The sequence below is a fragment of the Pithys albifrons genome, chromosome 22 (assembly GCF_047495875.1).
Source record: "Pithys albifrons albifrons isolate INPA30051 chromosome 22, PitAlb_v1, whole genome shotgun sequence".
Lineage (NCBI taxonomy): Eukaryota > Metazoa > Chordata > Aves > Passeriformes > Thamnophilidae > Pithys > Pithys albifrons.
Genome location: NC_092479.1, coordinates 2,909,694 through 2,927,068, shown reverse-complemented (window position 1 = coordinate 2,927,068; position 17,375 = coordinate 2,909,694). Strand labels below are relative to the sequence as shown.

Sequence of the window (17,375 nt, the reverse complement as noted above, 5' to 3'; positions counted from 1 at the left end):
CAGTACACAAGAAAGGGATGGAGGAGGATGAACAAACAGGGTCAAACCCATGATCTGAACTCACCTGTTCCGTGAGAAAGGTATGTACATCCTCCCCTTCGGGCAAGTAGTCCTTCCAACTGAGGCCAGACTCCCTCCATAAGGCTCCCACTTTCTTATGGCTCTGAAACACAAAGGGTTTGTTCATGTTCCAGAGCTGAGGGACACCCAGAGCTCCCACGAGCCGAGAGGTGCAGCTGTGCCAGAGGAACCCCGGCCCGTCCGGCCTCCAACAACGCCCGGCAGCGAGTGCAACATCTGGAGATCCCGTGCAGGAGGAACCCATCACATGTGCAGCCCCCCCAGGGGAATGCACATCTGGGCAGGTGGGCAAACACCTCGTGATGGGGGGTAAACAAGGCACAGGTGACACGGGGGGTTGGCAGGAGCAGGACAGGCTGGCCCAGGCCCAGACACGGCGCTCGAGGGCCTGGGAGCTCCTCCTGGCCGACCCAACTCACAGCCCTGTCCCAGCAGGGCACCAGCAAAGCAGCTCCTCTGAGAAAACCTCATCTATGTGGCTGTTTGGTGGGCACAGAGCAGGCCTCAGAGCCAGGGACAAAATCCCAGAGTCTCTCCTCGATTCCAAGAATTTATGCAAACCTTGGGAAATACCTTTGAGCACAGAGAGCTCAGCCTTGCACAGCCTCTCATGTCACACTGACCTTCCAGGCCCTGCCCCAGAGGGCACACACACAGTTCTGACAAGAGTAAAAATGCTGAGAATAACCAGCTCTTTTCACTCAGATGCTCTGCCAGAATTTTATCCTACAGCACCTGCACACTGCCCAGCCCAAGCCAAGCACTGATAAACTCAGCCTGATTTTCAGTTTACAAACCAGATTACAGTTTTCAGTTTACAAAGCAGGTTGTTAAGAGCCAACTGTGCATAGTTCCTGCTCTGATCATCAGGATCTGGATTAGATGACTGGGGTTACACTGAAATCCTCCAGTCCAAGTCTTGGCCTGGACAAGGTCAGATAAGAAGCTGTGGCAGAAACAGAAACCCCAGGCTGTGCTTCCACCCCCAGAGCACAGCAGCTCCTCTTTCAGAGTAAGAAAAAAACAAATGGAAGTTGACTGTCCAAACAAGACTGGAATAGATAAATAAAAAGTCACTCTTTGCACTGTTAGACTGAAATGCTCCTGGAACACTCAACCCTACTTGAATACATGCTCGAAAAAATAAAAGAGAGGCAAGTGAGGGATTTTACAGGGTTGAAAATAGACACTCTCCAAAGTGAAGGATTTTGTTGGATTAAAAAAAAAATAGACAAAAATGGAGACAGGAATTATTGGGAAAGCACCAAACTGGTTGGACACACAGCTGTGAGGTGTGTGAGAGCTCTTGGAGCCACAGGGTGAGGAGGTGCCACTGCCCCTGGTGACGGGTGAACCTCAAGAGTCGGCAGGTTTAGTTTGGATAAACAGCCGAGTCTGAGCCAGCGGGAGCTCATCCGAACCCTGAGAACCTCTCGCCAGATTCCCGGCACTTGCTGCTTCTGGTCAGCCCAGAAATCCCTTGAGCATGTCCCTCTTGCAGCATTTCAGCACTCTGAGCTTCTGGGAGAAGCCAAGTGCAAAGGCACCTGCAAAAGGGAAAAGTCGGGAGAAAACAAAACGTTAACTCGACTTTTTGGAACCTCTCAAGGCTCGGTTGGGAGCTGGGGGTGCACAGGCAGTTTCCCGAGTTATGTGGACTGGCTGGCCCATCCCTAAATGTCTCCAGGTGGGAACTGTGTAGGATTCATGCCTGAACATGAGCACGTTGCATCCAGCCCCTCCCAGGGGCACCTGGACACTCACCATTTGTTTGCATAGAAGGTGCAAGATTTCAGCAAGCAGGACGCCGGCTCTTCCCACAGGAAGCAAAGGTTTGCTAAATTCTCTAGAATGAAAGAAAACCAGGCATTGATTTGTCACAATTCCTGTTTTGGATCCAAGGCAAAGATTAGTGATCAAACCGAGGCAGGAAATCACCTGTAACTTCTGTCAGGGAGGAGGTTTCAACAGGCCAAAGCACTTTGTGATGCAGTGACCTTGTCACAACAGGGCTAATTACAGAGACTTTAATCTCACATCAAAAAATACATTATATTTATTGTCAAATCCCTCAGTTTTGTGGGATGCTGCTTTCCCTTTCTGGGGAAAAGGCTGTTACTTTCTTAATACACTGGTGGTTACAGAGAAAGGGAACCATCCAACTGGCTTCTGGTTATCCCCAAAAACATAAGGAGATGCACAAAACACAGGAATTTTGGTCCTGGGAATGGTTTCTAGTCTTGCAGGCAGGTTTTTTGCCTCATTAAGACAGGTGGTAAAATCACAGAATCTCAGAATGGTTTGGGTTGGAGGGACCTTAAAAGTCCATCCAGTCCCACCTCCTGCCATGGGCAGGGACACCTCCCACTGTCCCAGGTGCTCCAGCCTGGCTTGGGACACTGCCAGGGATGGGGCAGCCACAGCTTCTCTGGGCACCCTGTGCCAGGGCCTGCCCACCCTCCCAGCCAGGAATTCCTTCCCAATATCCCACCTATCCCTGCCCTCCTTCAGTTCCTGCTCTGAGCCACACACACACCCCTGTGCGATGCCTCGCTCTCTTCAATTCCCAGCCCCTCTGTGCTCCCAAACAACTTCACTGTACAACACTGGGGTAACTTTTCACCTCAGCTGACACAGACAGGGCTGAGGCAGATTTAGGATAAACCCCTTCCCCAGGGGTGAGAGCCCCAAGGTCCCTTCCCAGCACAGCTCAGGCTGGTGCTGAGCCTGACCGATGTTCCACAGGCTTTGCATCAACTCCCAGGGCAAGCTGAGCTTCTGCCCCTGCTCATCCTTTACCTCCTGCCAGGAAAACCTCCAGCACAGCTGGGAGAGCATCACTTACTGTAGAAGTTCTCTCATAGAGATTCCTCCTTCTTTTAACATGGGGGTCACCAGCTCAGCCAGGTACAACCAGATATGGGGTATATCGATGGCCATGTCGTCTGCCATCTCCAAGGTCTCTGAAAAGCTTTAAAAGGAGAAGGAAAAATGTAAAATATTCAATAAAATTTAACTGGAGACTTTTCCTGCAAAGCAAAGCTGCACTTTAAAATCTTTTGTTATGAAGAGAGGGGTGAAGAGATAGAGGAGAACACAAAGGTAACAAAAATCCTATTGCCATTTTATGCTTTCAGTGCTTCCAAACTGCCAGGTGTGAATTTCTCCATGCAATAACATGGAGAATATGTGGAAAAAGCACCACCTTTTGTACAATCAGCAGATATATCCAAGAAAGCTTCATTTACAATATTCTTACATCCCATTACCAAATCTTTTGCTGACAAGTAACACTTGAAAAACTAAAAGCATTTTTGTCTATGAATATAAAGCACCAAGTAAATGGAGTTTTCTTAAAAATACCCAAAACCCTTAAAAAACCCTTTTAGAGAAGGAGGTTAATCATAACAAAATTGGAAATATAAGGTGAGCAGTGAGGTGTCTGTAAGTACATGAAACAGCACAAAAACGAGTCCAGTTTCCAACTGCAGCAGGAATTCCAGAACTGCTCCCCACTGAGACAGTTTCCAGAATGGCTCCAACCTCTTCTTTCCCACAAAACCCTTGGAGGAGCCTGGTACAAGATGATCCTTTTCCTGCTCTCCTGCCAGTTTTTATCGTGGTTCATTTGTCCCTTGAAAATTCCAGGGTCCAGTTTAGGGACTGTAAATGCACATTTCCCCTCGTGCTTCAAACCCAGGAAGCGCCTCCTTTGCTTCGTCCTTTGCCTCCTCTGCTGCTCCTGCAGCCCAGGCCTGTCCAAGCCTTTCTGCCACAACTGGTTCCTGCTGTGCATCCCAGAGATGTGGCTGGGGCTGGTTCTCATCCCACAGCCCTCCTGTGTCAGGTGGGTCCTGGTGGTTCCAGGTGTTCTTCTCACCACCCCCGAGAACCACTTGCCCTTTCATCATCTTCAGGAGCCCTTTCATGTTGTTTGTGCCACATTCAGACCACACAGCCACTGTTTCATTGTGATCCTCCTTACTTGGCATCCCAGGAAACACCAGCACAGCTTTAATCCCAATCCATTATGGAACTGCTGCATCCCTTCAGTGAGCCCCTCTCACCACGGTGTGGACACGACTCTACCCCCTGTGGATACAGATTTTTCCTGCTGTTCCACATGGTCCTGAGCTCAGGCTGCCTGAACTCTTCCTGTGAGTCCAGTGAAAGTCGGGGACAGTCACGGGCACAGGGATGGATCCCTGTTGGAGCAGCACCAGGATGGCACAGGGACAGATCTGGGCACAGGGATGGATCCCTATGGGAGCAGCACCAGGATGGCACAGGATTAGACCTGGGCACAGGGATGGATCCCTGTGGGAGCAGCACCAGGATGGCACAGGATTAGACCTGGGCACAGGGATGGATCCCTGTGGGAGCAGCACCAGGATGGCACAGGATTAGACCTGGGCACAGGGATGGATCCCTGTGGGAGCAGCACCAGGATGGCACAGGATTAGACCTGGGCACAGGAATAGATCCCTGTTGAAGCAGCACCAGGATGGCACAGGATTAGACCTGGGCACAGGAATAGATCCCTGTTGAAGCAGCACCAGGATGGCACAGGATTAGACCTGGGCACAGGGATCCCTGCGGGAGCAGCACCAGGATGGCACAGGGACAGACACGGGCACAGGGATGGATCCCTGTGGGAGCAGCACCAGGATGGCACAGGATTAGACACAGGCACAGGGATGGATCTCTGTCAGAGCAGCACCAGGATGGCACAGGGACAGACACGGGCACAGGGATCCCTGTGGGAGCAGCACCAGGATGGCACAGGATTAGACCTGCTTTACCCATCCTGCCAGGGGCCTCCCTGGGAACATGGATCCTTTTAGGACAGGATGAGGCTGTGAATATAAACCCCAGAGAGTTGAGATGAGCCAGCAGCCAAAACTCGGGTCTCCTGGGGCAGGTTTAACCCATCTGGTGCACATTCCCCTCCTCAGCCCCTTGAGGACTCATCCACTCCCAGGTGAGGTGTCCTGAGACACAGTGTCCTGTGGGTGAAGCCTTTTCCCGGTGGGAGAGCAGCTCTGGCTCTGTGGATGGGCAGAGGCTGCAGAGCTTCCAGGTACTGATGCCACGTGAACTCTTCCTCCTCTTTCAGGTTAGTCAGTGATTTGCCAAACAGACAAATGTGGCACAGAACAGAGATCTAAACACAGGCATTTAAACAGATGCCTCCAGATCTGCTTGGAGATAAATATGATATAAATATGAACATATTTACATTCACTAAAGCACCTGAAATACTTAAACACAGATTACAATAACTGTATTAAAAACAGACCACGGTGAAAATGCTCCTTCCAAAGGGTTGTGTGGAGAGGGCAGGACACCAAAGCAAGGTGGGAAGTCCTTCCTCTCCAGCACAGCCTCCATTTGGAGGGAACACCAGAGAAAAGAACCCATTCCATGTGCAGAATACAAACCCCTTGAAGAAATCCTGCTTGCTCAGCTTTCCCGACTGCACCAGCTGGTGGAACAACTGGCCCATGTGATCCCTGGTGCTCTGACTGCGCTCCAGCGTCGACTCCACGCCCACGCGCACGAACACGGGCAGCAGCCCCTGGGCACTGAGCTCCTCCACGCACTGCACGGCCTCCTGCGGGACACACAGTGCTTCAGCACCCCCCTGTGCCACCCAGCACCTGCCTGTGCCACCCAGCACCTGCCTGTGCCACTCAGCACCTGCCTCTGCCACCCCAGCACCTCCTTGTGCCACTCGGCACCTGCCTCTGCCACCCCAGCACCTGCCTCTGCCACCCCAGCACCCCCTTGTGCCATCCCAGCACCTGCCTGTGCCACCCCAGCACCTCCCTGTGCCACTCGGCACCTGCCTGTGCCACCCCAGCACCTGCCTCTGCCACCCCAGCACCTCCCTGTGCCACTCAGCACCTGCCTGTGCCACCCCAGCACCTGCCTCTGCCACCCCAGCACCTCCCTGTGCCACCCCAGCACCCCCCTGTGCCACCCCAGCACCTCCCTGTGCCACCCCAGCACCTGCCTCTGCCACCCAGCACCTCCCTGTGCCACCCCAGTATCTCCTTGTGACACCCAGCACACCCCTGTGCCCTCCCAGCACCTCCCTGTGCCACCCCAGCACCTCCCTGTGCCACCCAGCACCTCCTTGTGCCACTCGGCACCTGCCTGTGCCACCCCAGTACCTGCCTCTGCCACCCAGCACCTCCTTGTGCCACTCGGCACCTGCCTGTGCCACCCCAGTACCTGCCTCTGCCACCCAGCACCTCCTTGTGCCACTCAGCACCTGCCTGTGCCACCCAGCACCTCCCTGTGCCACCCCAGCACCTGCCTCTGCCACCCAGCACCTCCCTGTGCCACTCAGCACCTCCCTGTGCCACCCAGCACCTCCCTGTGCCACACCCCAGCACCTGCCTCTGCCACCCAGCACCCCCTTGTGCCATCTCAGCATATCCTGCGGGACACACAGTGCCTCAGCACCCCACTGTGTCACCCCAGCACCTGCCTCTGCCACCCAGCACCTCCCTGTGCCACCCCAGTACCTCCCTGTGCCACCACCCAGCACCTCCTTGTGCCACTCAGCACCTGCCTCTGCCACCCAGCACCTCCCTGTGCCACCCCAGCACCTGCCTCTGCCACCCCAGCACCTGCCTCTGCCACCCAGCACCTCCCTGTGCCACCCCAGCACCTGCCTGTGCCACCCAGCACCTGCCTGTGCCACCCCAGCACCTCCCTGTGCCACCCCAGTATCTCCTTGTGACACCCAGCACACCCCTGTGCCCTCCCAGCACCTTCCTGTGCCACCCCAGCACCAGGCACCAGGGCAGCTTTGTCATTGCTCTGCCCTGGCACAAACAGGTATTACAGACACACACCCAGCCAGAAGCAGAAAACATCTGGGCAGCATCTGGAGGCAAATCTCCTTCTAATGCTCCTCCTTTCTGTCCTGTGCCTCTGGTAACCCAGGCAAAGAAAACACTTCCACAGAGACTTTCAGAGCAGAGTCACACATCAAACATGTCACATGTCACACTGCCATCACCAGGACCTTCCCTGACCTCCTGGGTCCAGCCTGGGGACCTCAGGGCTCCCTGACCTGCTCTGTGACCAGGTTGGTTCTGCCTCGAGTCACCCACACCTGGCAGCCCCAGGGGTGTTTCTCAGGCTCTGAGCAGCCTTTTCCCACAGGTCAGGGCCTGGGGGTCCCAGGACATGCAGGGAATGGGCAGGGAATGGGCAGGCCCTGCACGGCCCAGCAGGAACCACAGGCAGGGTGAGCTGAGAGCAAACCCTGCAGAACGTGGGGAGGGACACAGAGCACATGATGGACACACAATGGACACACAATGGACACACAATGGACACACAATGGACACACAGTGTGTACACTGTGGACACACGATGGACACACAATGGACACACAATGGACAGACAATGGACACAGAATGGACACACAGTGTGTACACTGTGGACACACGATGGACACACAGTGCACACACAATGGACACACAATGTACAGAAAATGTACACACAGTGCAAACACAGTGCACACAGTGCACACAATGTACATACAATATGCACACAGTGCACATACAGTGCACACACAGTGCACACAATGTACATACAATATACACACAGGGCACACACAATGGACACACAGTGCACACAATGTACATACAATATGCACACAGTGCACACACAATGCACACAGTGCACACAATGTACATACAATATGCACACAGTGCACATACAGTGCACACACAATGGACACGGTGCACACAATGCACATACAATATACACACAGTGCACACACAATGGACACACAATGGGCACACAGTGCACACACAATGCACACAGTGCACACAATGTACATACAATATACACACAGGGCACATACAAAGCACACAGCAGTGACTCCCTCATGTGGCTGCAGGAACACCAGTCTAAACTCAATCTAAACTCAGCTTAAGCTCAGTCTAAACTCAGTTTAAGCTCAGTTTAAGCCCCACTGCCCCTGAAGGACCCCAGGACTCCTCCCACCCAGCAGCCCCTGGGCCCAGTACCTGCCTGACCCCTGCCCTTCCAACCAGCCCTGCCCTGCTAATGCAGTTCATGCCCTGCTAATGCAGTTCAGCTGCACTTCCCTCTGCCACAGAACTTTGCATCTGCAAACAGACCCCGAGCGGCTCCTCCACCCTGGACATCCAGAGGGAACCCCTGGGGTCCATCCCAAGGAGGAGGAGCGAAGGCTCCTGGCTCAGCAGCCCCAGTCCCAGCCCAGCCCTCTGCAGCACTGCCAGTCAAAGCAGGGCCTTTCCTCTCCAAACCAGCATTTAATAATTTATCCCAATGTGAACTCAAACCAATCCATCACGAGAATATTCCTCTTTCCCATTATTAACTGGAAGCCTTATGAAATGGAAGCAGCAACTCAGCTTTTAGGGTGCCAAACCAGCAACTCCCAAGTGCTGCCATTTCAAACTTGGCAGGTTTTAAAATGTCTTTCAGTGAAAGATCAAAGGAAGCAGCTTCGCAGCCAATGTAACACTTCTTGCAAAGTCCCTGGACGAGCTTTTTTACAAACCCTTTTACAAGGGAAACAAAATTTCAACCTTTTAACTAGGAAGTGATGACAGCTGCTCAGTAATTTCCAATGTTTATTAAAAATCCTCCGGAGTAGTTTGTTCAATATTTAGTGTTGCTTTATCTGCCTCCAGATCAGAACATCACATGGTTTGATAACTAAAGGGAAACCTCTGTTTATTTTCCCACTAGTTTTTCTGCTTCCAAAATTGCAGTTATTATGGAGCTGCTCAGTGATTCATGACAGATCACATACATCTTGCTACTTAAAACACACAGCCTAGGCTATTTTTCCTATTACCAGCAGGGCAGAAAATGAGTTTGGGAGACAATTGTCCTAAAAATGCTCACGGAGCTGCTGCTGCTGCCCAGGTTTTGTCTGTCCCCACCAGTCCTGCTGCCCCTGTGAGGGCTCACACAGTTCCTGGGGAAAACACACCCCAGCCCCACAGAGCTCTCTGCTCAGTGAGGATCTCATCTTGCTTACCTTAAAATCATTAATATGCAAGAACTCATCAATGATAGATTTGCATTTTCTCTCTATTTCCTCTTCTGACAGTGAAGGCTTTTCTTGCACTGGAGCTGGGGGAGCTTCTGGCTTGGCTGGTGGAAACACAACAGAAAAACCATGTTTGGAACAGGAAAATCAGCATCATTTTAAAGATGATGTTCTGAAAACAGAAGCCACCAGAGCAGGTGTGTTCCCTGTCCCACCCTCAGGCAGGGGGCACTTCTTGAATGGCACTTGGAGCAACCCAGTCCAGGGGAAGGTGTCCCTGCCCAGGGCAGGGGGTGGAAGGGGATGAGCTTTAGGGTCCCTTCCAACCCAAACCAGTCTGAGGGTTTTGTGATCCCTTCCTGGGGACATTCCCCCCACATGAGCTCCCAGTATTCCTTTAACTGGGCCTGGCAGGAACGCAGCTGGCAGTGGCAGAGCTTGGGCACCTTCAGAGCCCTCCATCAACATTAAATGATTTAACTGGAGCTGGTGCAGGACACTGCAAAGTTAAACACACTGCCTGCAATGGGCAGCAGCCCAAGGCAATCTGCTGATCACATCCCAAACCCCTGGTCCTATAGAGTCCTCTACAACATCCCAGAGCTTCCCAAGGAGTGTGTGCCCTCCGTGGCAGTTCCCAGGGGTTTCCCAGGGAAGGAGCAGAACATTGGACTTATACAGATTCTGTCCACAGGGACCATCACCCTGAGTGTCCCCAGTGTTCTCTCACTAACAAACCAGCTCCACCTGGCAGGAGGGAAAAGCAGGAGCTGCAGCACTGACAAGGTGACACATGAGTCACCCCAGTGGGTGCCACCGCCTCTGTGCCAAGGCTGGCTCAGGAGGGCTGGCAACAAACAGCCCCACAGAGCTGCTGGGAACCCTCTGCCCCAGCCCCACATCCCTGCCCTGGCCCTGGGGAATGTTGGAAAGGGTAGACACAGCTTTACTGGGCACTGAAGAAGCATTTCTGAAGAACTGACCCTGATTTGGGGCACTCAGAGCCCAGAAAGCAGCGGGACAGTGACAGGATCTGGCAGGCAGGACCACAGGCTGGGGCTGTGCCGGTTCCTGCAGCCTTCCAAGCCCTCTGGATCCTACGGAGGAGCTGGTGGGAGGGACGAGGCCCAAGCCCTCCAGCACCACCTCACACCCTGCACAGAGCCCTGTCACTGCTCCTGGCACACCTTCCCTTGTGCCTCTCCACACACCGAGTGAGACCCCATGAGTGGCATCGCCGCTCACCAGACTCCTTGGCTTTGCTCCTCTCGGCCTCGGTGCTGTTCCTGTCCACCTCCATCCCTCCCGTCAGCTGCTTCACCGTCTCCAGCATCTCCCTGCGCTGCTCCTCCTGCGCCTGATTGTCCAGGAGCAGCTCTTTGCTGCTGCTGCCCCGCAGGAACGTGCTGGGCCGGGCCAGGGCCGGCGGCAGAGCTTTGTCGTTCTTCTCCCTGCCCGTGCTCCCGCGACTGCCGAGAGGGAGAGACACGGTCAGAGGGGAGAGCCCGGGGGCACAGGGACTGCAGGGACAGCCCTGGGGCACAGGGACTGCAGGGACACCCCTGAGGGCACAGGGGCTGCAGAGACAGCGACACAGGGACTGCAGGGACAGCCTTGGGGGCACAGGGACTGCAGGGACAGCCACACAGGGACTGCAGGGACAGCCCTGGGGCACAGGGACTGCAGGGACAGCCACACAGGGACTGCAGGGACAGCCCTGGGGCACAGGGACTGCAGGGACAGCCCATGGGGGCACAGGGACTGCAGGGACAGCCACACAGGGACTGCAGGGACAGCCCTGGGGCACAGGGACTGCAGGGACAGCCACACAGGGACTGCAGGGACAGCCCTGGGGCACAGGGACTGCAGGGACAGCCCATGGGGGCACAGGGACTGCAGGGACAGCCACACAGGGACTGCAGGGACAGCCCTGGGGCACAGGGACTGCAGGGACAGCCCATGGGGGCACAGGGACTGCAGGGACAGCCACACAGGGACTGCAGGGACAGCCCTGGGGCACAGGGCCTGCAGGGACAGCCCATGGGGGCACAGGGACTGCAGGGACAGCCCTGTGGCACAGGGACTGCAGGGACAGCCCTGGGGCACAGGGACTGCAGGGACAGCCCTGGGGCACAGGGACTGCAGGGACAGCCCATGGGGGCACAGGGACTGCAGGGACAGCCACACAGGGACTGCAGGGACAGCCCTGGGGCACAGGGACTGCAGGGACAGCCACACAGGGACTGCAGGGACAGCCACACAGGGACTGCAGGGACAGCCACACAGGGACTGCAGGGACAGTCCTGGGGCACAGGGACTGCAGGGACAGCCCTGGGGCACAGGGACTGCAGGGACAGCCACAGCCTGGGGGGACACCCCATGGGGGCACAGGGACTGCAGGGACACCCCATGGGGGCACAGGGACTGCAGAGACAGCCCTGGGGCACAGGGACTGCAGGGACACCCCTGAGGGCACAGGGGCTGCAGAGACAGCGACACAGGGACTGCAGGGACAGCCTTGGGGGCACAGGGACTGCAGGGACAGCCACACAGGGACTGCAGGGACAGCCCTGGGGCACAGGGACTGCAGGGACAGCCACACAGGGACTGCAGGGACACCCCATGGGGGCACAGGGACTGCAGGGACACCCCATGGGGGCATAGGGACTGCAGGGACAGCCTTGGGGGCACAGGGACTGCAGGGACAGCCCTGAGGGCACAGGGGCTGCAGAGACAGTGACACAGGGACTGCAGGGACAGCCACACAGGGACTGCAGGGACAGCCCTGGGGGCACAGGGACTGCCGGGACAGTCACAGCCTGGGGGGGACACCCCTGGAGGCACAGGGACTGCAGGAACACCCATGGGGGCACAGGGACTGCAGGGACAGCCACAAAAGGGACTGCAGGGACAGCCCCAGCCTGGGGGAAAAAAACAAATGGAGGCACAGGGACTGCAGGGACAGTCACAGCCTGGGGGGACACCCCTGGAGGCACAGGGGCTGCAGGGACACCCCATGGGGGCACAGGGACTGCAGGGACTGCCCCAGCCTGGGGGGACACCCCTGGAGGCACAGGGACTGCAGGGACACCCCTGGAGGCACAGGGACTGCAGGGACAGCCACACAGGGACTGCAGGGACAGCCCCAGCCCAAGCCTGGCAGGATTGTTCACCCTGGTTTTTACAGCTGTAGCTACACAGAATGCAACCAGAATGAACTCAGTCTCAGAGGTGCACAAAGATGCAGAGAGGGCAGGCAGAGCCTTTCCAGAGGACACGTGGAGAGGCAGTGACACACCTACAGCACCTGTTTGTGAAACAGGGGGTTTGTGTTCCCCTGTGAAATGGGTGGGATGAGGTATTTGGATGGGATATTGGGAAGGAATTCCTGGCTGGGAGGGTGGGCAGGCCCTGGCACAGGTGCCCAGAGAAGCTGTGGCTGCCCCATCCCTGGGAGTGTCCCAGGCCAGGTTGGAGCACCCTGGGCTGGTGGGAGGTGTCCCTGCCCATGGCAAGGGGTGGCACCAGGTGATTTCTGTTTCCTTCCAACCCAAACCATTCTGTGATTCCAGGAGTTACATTTTTCACCCATGTATTGAAAAACAGCTTCTAAACAGTGAAGGCTCCCAGCAACAAGTGACAAGGATCTGTCCTATTAATTATTGTGTTAATGAGTAAGACAAGGCAAAGCAAAACCGAAATGGAATAACTTCCAGGTAGGGCCAAGTTTTAGGTGAAATAGAAGGGAAAAGATTAGAGGCACAACCCAGGAAAACACTGCAGCAGCTCATGTGTACTGGAAGGAAGAACCAGTGGCATTTTAAATGAACTGTACATTTATAAACCATGTCTAGAGTTAATCAACTATTCAGGGTTAATACATGTTTCATGCTACAAGCTGGAGTGGCTGCAGCCCTGATGGGGTGTGGGAGAGGCTGGGCAGCCTTTCCTGGGCTGTGGGAGCAAGGCCAGGCCTGCTCACACCTGAGGGGAAGGGTCAGCCATGGTGCTCCAGGTACCTTCCTCCAAGGCTTTAGGTGTGTTTGTCTGGATAGACAGACCCACTGACCTTGCTGAGCTCACATCCATTAAATCCAACCTATTCACCACTACATTTTATCTGAAGAGCTTTTAACGTGTTACAAACAACCACCATTAGCTGAAGGGTGAAGTGGAAACTCAAACATTCCCTGACACAGCTTTAAAAATTAATTCCACCCGTCCTTCCTATGATATTTTAAAATACAAATGTGTTTGAAGTTACTCAGAGGGGAGAAAGACCCAGGCACTCCTGGGAAGGCAGGAACTGCTGTGTGAGTGCTGGCAGGCAGAGCAGCAGGTGCCAAGGGCAGGGGCAGAGCCAGGAAGGAGCAACACTCACCTCGTTAAGGCCCTGCGGGACTCGAGCTCGGGAGGGGCGGCCGAGGCAGAGCCGGGGGAGACCGGAGGCTGCAGGGCAGAAAACCTGTTCAGACTTGTGGCACTTGGTCGCAAGGAGTCTGGGGATGGTGAAGAACAGAGAGCAACAAGGTCAGGATGGGGACACCTCAGATCCCACACTGGCACAGGGGACAGACCGGCAGGGACAGGCTGGGCCTGCCCTGCTCTGGTCTGGTGTGTTGGGAGGTCACAGAGGGAGCAACGGAGGGGCCTCATCGGGGTCTGCAGCTTCCCCGGGAGGGGCAGGCACTGAGCTCTGCTCTGTGGGACCAGGGACAGCACCCAGGGAAGGGCTGGAGCTGTGCCAGGGCAGGGACAGCACCCAGGGAATGGCTGGAGCTGTGCCAGGGCAGGGACAGCACCCAGGGAATGGCTGGAGCTGTGCCAGGGCAAGGTTAGGTGGGATCTCACTAAAAGCTCCTTCCCCCAGAGGGTGGTGGGCACTGCCCAGGCTCCCCAGGGCAGTGGGCACAGCCCCGAGGCTGCCAGAGCTCCAGGAGGGTTTGGATGATGGGACAGGGACAGGGTGGGATTGTTGGAGATGGTTCCTTTGCAGGGTCAGGAGTTAGACTGGATGACCTTTCTGGTTCCTTCTAACTCAGCATGTTCTGGGATCTCAGAAGGGTTGGGCTGGACCTCAGGGGAAGGTCCTTCCTCCAGAGGGTGGTGGGCACTGCCCAGGCTCTCCAGGGCAGTGGGCACAGCCCCCCAAGGCTGCCAGAGCTCCATGAGGATTTGGAGGATCCTCTGGGGCACAGGGTGGGACTCTTGGTGATGGTTTCTGTGCAGGGTCAGGAGTTGGACTTGGTGACCTTTCTGGTTCCTTCCAACTCAGCATGTTCTGGGATCTCAGATTGTGCCAGGAGGGTTGGGCTGGATCTCAGGGAAAGGTCCTTCCCTCAGAGGGTGGTGGGCACTGACCAGGCTCCCCAGGGCAGTGGGCACAGCCCCGAGGCTGCCAGAGCTCCAGGAGGGTTTGGGCAACACTCTGAGGGACAGGGTGGGATTGTTGGGGTGTCTGTGCAGGGCCAGGGGTGGGACTGGATGGTCCTTGTGGGTCCCTCCCAGCTCAGGACATTCAGGATTCTGTGAACACCTGGCTGGGACAGGCTGAGCAGTTTTATCTGAGCAGCTGATCCCCAGGTGGAACAGGATCCCCTGGGCCTTCCCAGCACTGGAAGGTGTCCCTGCCCAGGGGTGGAAGGAGCTGAGCTTTAAAGTCCCTCCCAACCAAACCCATCCTGGGATTCTGGGATTTATGGCCAGAAATAGTCCTGTCCATGACTTCAGGAGGTTTAGCTGCAACCCTGGGGAGCAGAGGAGGCCAAACTGTCCTGGCAACAGGCTGGGAAACTGAGGTGTCTGTGCAGGGCCAGGACTGGGACTTGATGAGCCCTGTGGGTCCCTCCCAGCCCAGGACAGTCAGTCACTCTGGGGTTCTGTGAACACCCCCAGAGCTGCCCTGTGGCAGCAGAGCCCAGGGGAGGATCCCCCCAACTCACCCATCTCGCTTGCCTTGGCTCCTCCACTGCTGCCCTTCCCCCAGCTGCCCAACTGGGCTTTAGGCACGAGCTGAATCTTCTCATCTATTGTGGGCTGCAAAACACACCAGCAGGGTCCATTACAAGGGCAAGTTGTCCAGTTTCATAATAAATTGGCTATTTTTTGGCAACAGTCCCTGTCTCCTGAACACCAACAAACACTTCAACACATTTTTGGAAGACCAAACCCTGTCCAAAGACAGAGGACACCAACAACAAAGGGCATCACAAAGAGCCTCTCTGAAGGTCAGTGAGAGACACTGACACAGGAGTAGGAGCTTCTTTTTCCTGGGAGTTCTGAAGCTCAGTAAGGTGGAAAAGCTCAGCAGATCAGCACTTGAAAGATGTTCAGTTTGTTTGTGCCTTGTAAAAAAGTTCCCCTGTCCATTCAACCCTCCATCCTGGCTTTGGGGGGATCTAAAGGGCAACAAACAAAACCCAGAGGGTGAAGGACAACAGGCTGCAGAACTTGGAGGTAAGAAGTGTCTGACAAGGACAGAACATCAACTTCAGAGTGCTCAGTGGGTGAGTTGATTGAGCAGGAGGTTGTGACCCCACAGATCTATGGGAGCTCCTCCCTCCTTCCAGCCAAGCAGCTGCTGTGGGACCAGCTCCATCTGCATGGAATGGAGAACAGGCTGAATCCCTCCTGCCAGTGAAGGTTTGGAGGCTGTTTTATGACTCTCAGAAGGAACAAACTGGATTTGCAGAAGGGCTGCAGTTTGTTCAAGCTCTCCAAGAATCCAGGCACTGAGTGTAAAATTCAGGGAGAGTGACATTAAGTGGGACCAGGGAATGTTTAAGGAGTCACCCTGATTTATGTGAAGGTCAGAGTTCTCCATGGTGAGAAAACCCAGAGCTGTTCTGAAGATTGAAAAAGGAGAAATCTCCAACTTGCCTAAACCTGCAGCCTGGAAAAATGTCCCAAACCCAGAAGTGATGGTGAAATGACAGGAAGATGCTCATCTGGAGGATGGATGTGGAAGTTTGTCACACCCTGAGGGGGATGCAGCCAGGCCACATGACTCTAGAAACACTCTGGGAGCAGACACAGCTCTTCCCATTCTCCTTGAGCCTTTCAAGCCTGCAGTGCTGCCCTCTGTGACCTGTCAGATTGGACAAGGCCCCCTCATTCTGAGGAGCAGCATCAGAACAGGGTCTGGAGAAGTGGAGGCAGCCAAGGATTCCCATCAGAGAGGTCTGAGACCCCCCTGCCACAGCCAGTGAGGAGCTGCATCCCCACCTCACGTGACACCATCCCTCACATTCTCAGCACTGAATAAACCATTTTCCAGCTATGAGAACTTCTGGGGACTGAAAGGACACTGTGAACCTGAGGGAGAATGTCTGCACACTCCTCTCCCTCAGAACAAACAGACCAGGAACATCCAGAAGGCAGCAGAGCCTCCCCCTGTGCTTTATTTATGCACAGAACTAACTCTGGGATTCAGAATGTCCCAGCCCCAGGTTCTGCCCTGCACACCCTGTCCTGGTCTCCCCAGGGTGGGCACAGCCAGTAAGGCAAGACCTTGGCACGTTCCTTGCCCTGAGGGGACCTTGTGCTGGCACCTACCTTGGTGATTTTAAGGAACTTGGTGGGGTCCAGCACTCTGCTGTTCTTTGCCCCCTGCACAGTGTTCCAACCGCCTTCATCCACCCGGGGGACACCTGCAGGGGACAAACACAACCTGCCTCAGCTCCTCCCACTGCCCCGGGGCCACCCCCAGGCCCCTCCAGCCCCAGGGCCACCCCCAGGCCCCTCCAGGGCCACCCCAGTCTTCCCCAGGGCCACCCCAGTCTTCCCCAGGGCCACCCCAGTCCCCTCCAGCCCCAGGGCCACCCCCAGGCCCCTCCAGGGCCACCCCAGTCCCCTCCAGGCTCCAGGGCCATTCCCAGTCCCCTCCAGGCCCCAAGGAGAGGAACCCACTGGGCACATCCCTGCCCAGGAAAGCCTTTTGGACTCTTCACACCAAGCTGACACCACCAGCCTGGCTCTGTTCTCACAGAGCAGCCACTGCTTTAAGGGCTGGCTTTGGCAGGGGCTGTTCCCAGCTGGGTTTCCCCAGCTCTGGACAAGCTGTGTGTGTTGTGTGTTCACAGCTCGTGGGAGGAACAGCTGAAATGCCTTCCCTGACCAGGGCCACACTTGCTCCACACCTTTCAGCAGAGCTTGGCTGGTCTGAGACAGAACCTCTCAGGCTCTCCCAGGTTCCTCACCCTCTCCTGATGTCACTTTTAGG

The 17,375-nt window shown here is 55.6% G+C and overlaps 1 protein-coding gene across 8 annotated transcripts in view; it reads right to left on the bottom strand.

Moving 5' to 3' along the window:
• EIF4G3 (eukaryotic translation initiation factor 4 gamma 3) overlaps window positions 1-17,375 on the bottom strand; it is a 177,675-nt gene that overhangs the window by 9,552 nt on the left and 150,748 nt on the right. For all 8 annotated transcript variants that reach the window (XM_071575714.1, XM_071575717.1, XM_071575720.1 and 5 more), the window contains 9 exons: window positions 16,709-16,803; window positions 15,097-15,190; window positions 13,536-13,653; window positions 10,400-10,623; window positions 9,143-9,258; window positions 5,523-5,695; window positions 2,927-3,052; window positions 1,846-1,927; window positions 65-163 (listed from right to left, as the gene is read on the bottom strand). In XM_071575714.1, coding sequence (XP_071431815.1) covers window positions 65-163; window positions 1,846-1,927; window positions 2,927-3,052; window positions 5,523-5,695; window positions 9,143-9,258; window positions 10,400-10,623; window positions 13,536-13,653; window positions 15,097-15,190; window positions 16,709-16,803 — 1,127 coding nt within the window. The remainder of the gene's footprint in view (window positions 1-64; window positions 164-1,845; window positions 1,928-2,926; window positions 3,053-5,522; window positions 5,696-9,142; window positions 9,259-10,399; window positions 10,624-13,535; window positions 13,654-15,096; window positions 15,191-16,708; window positions 16,804-17,375) is intronic.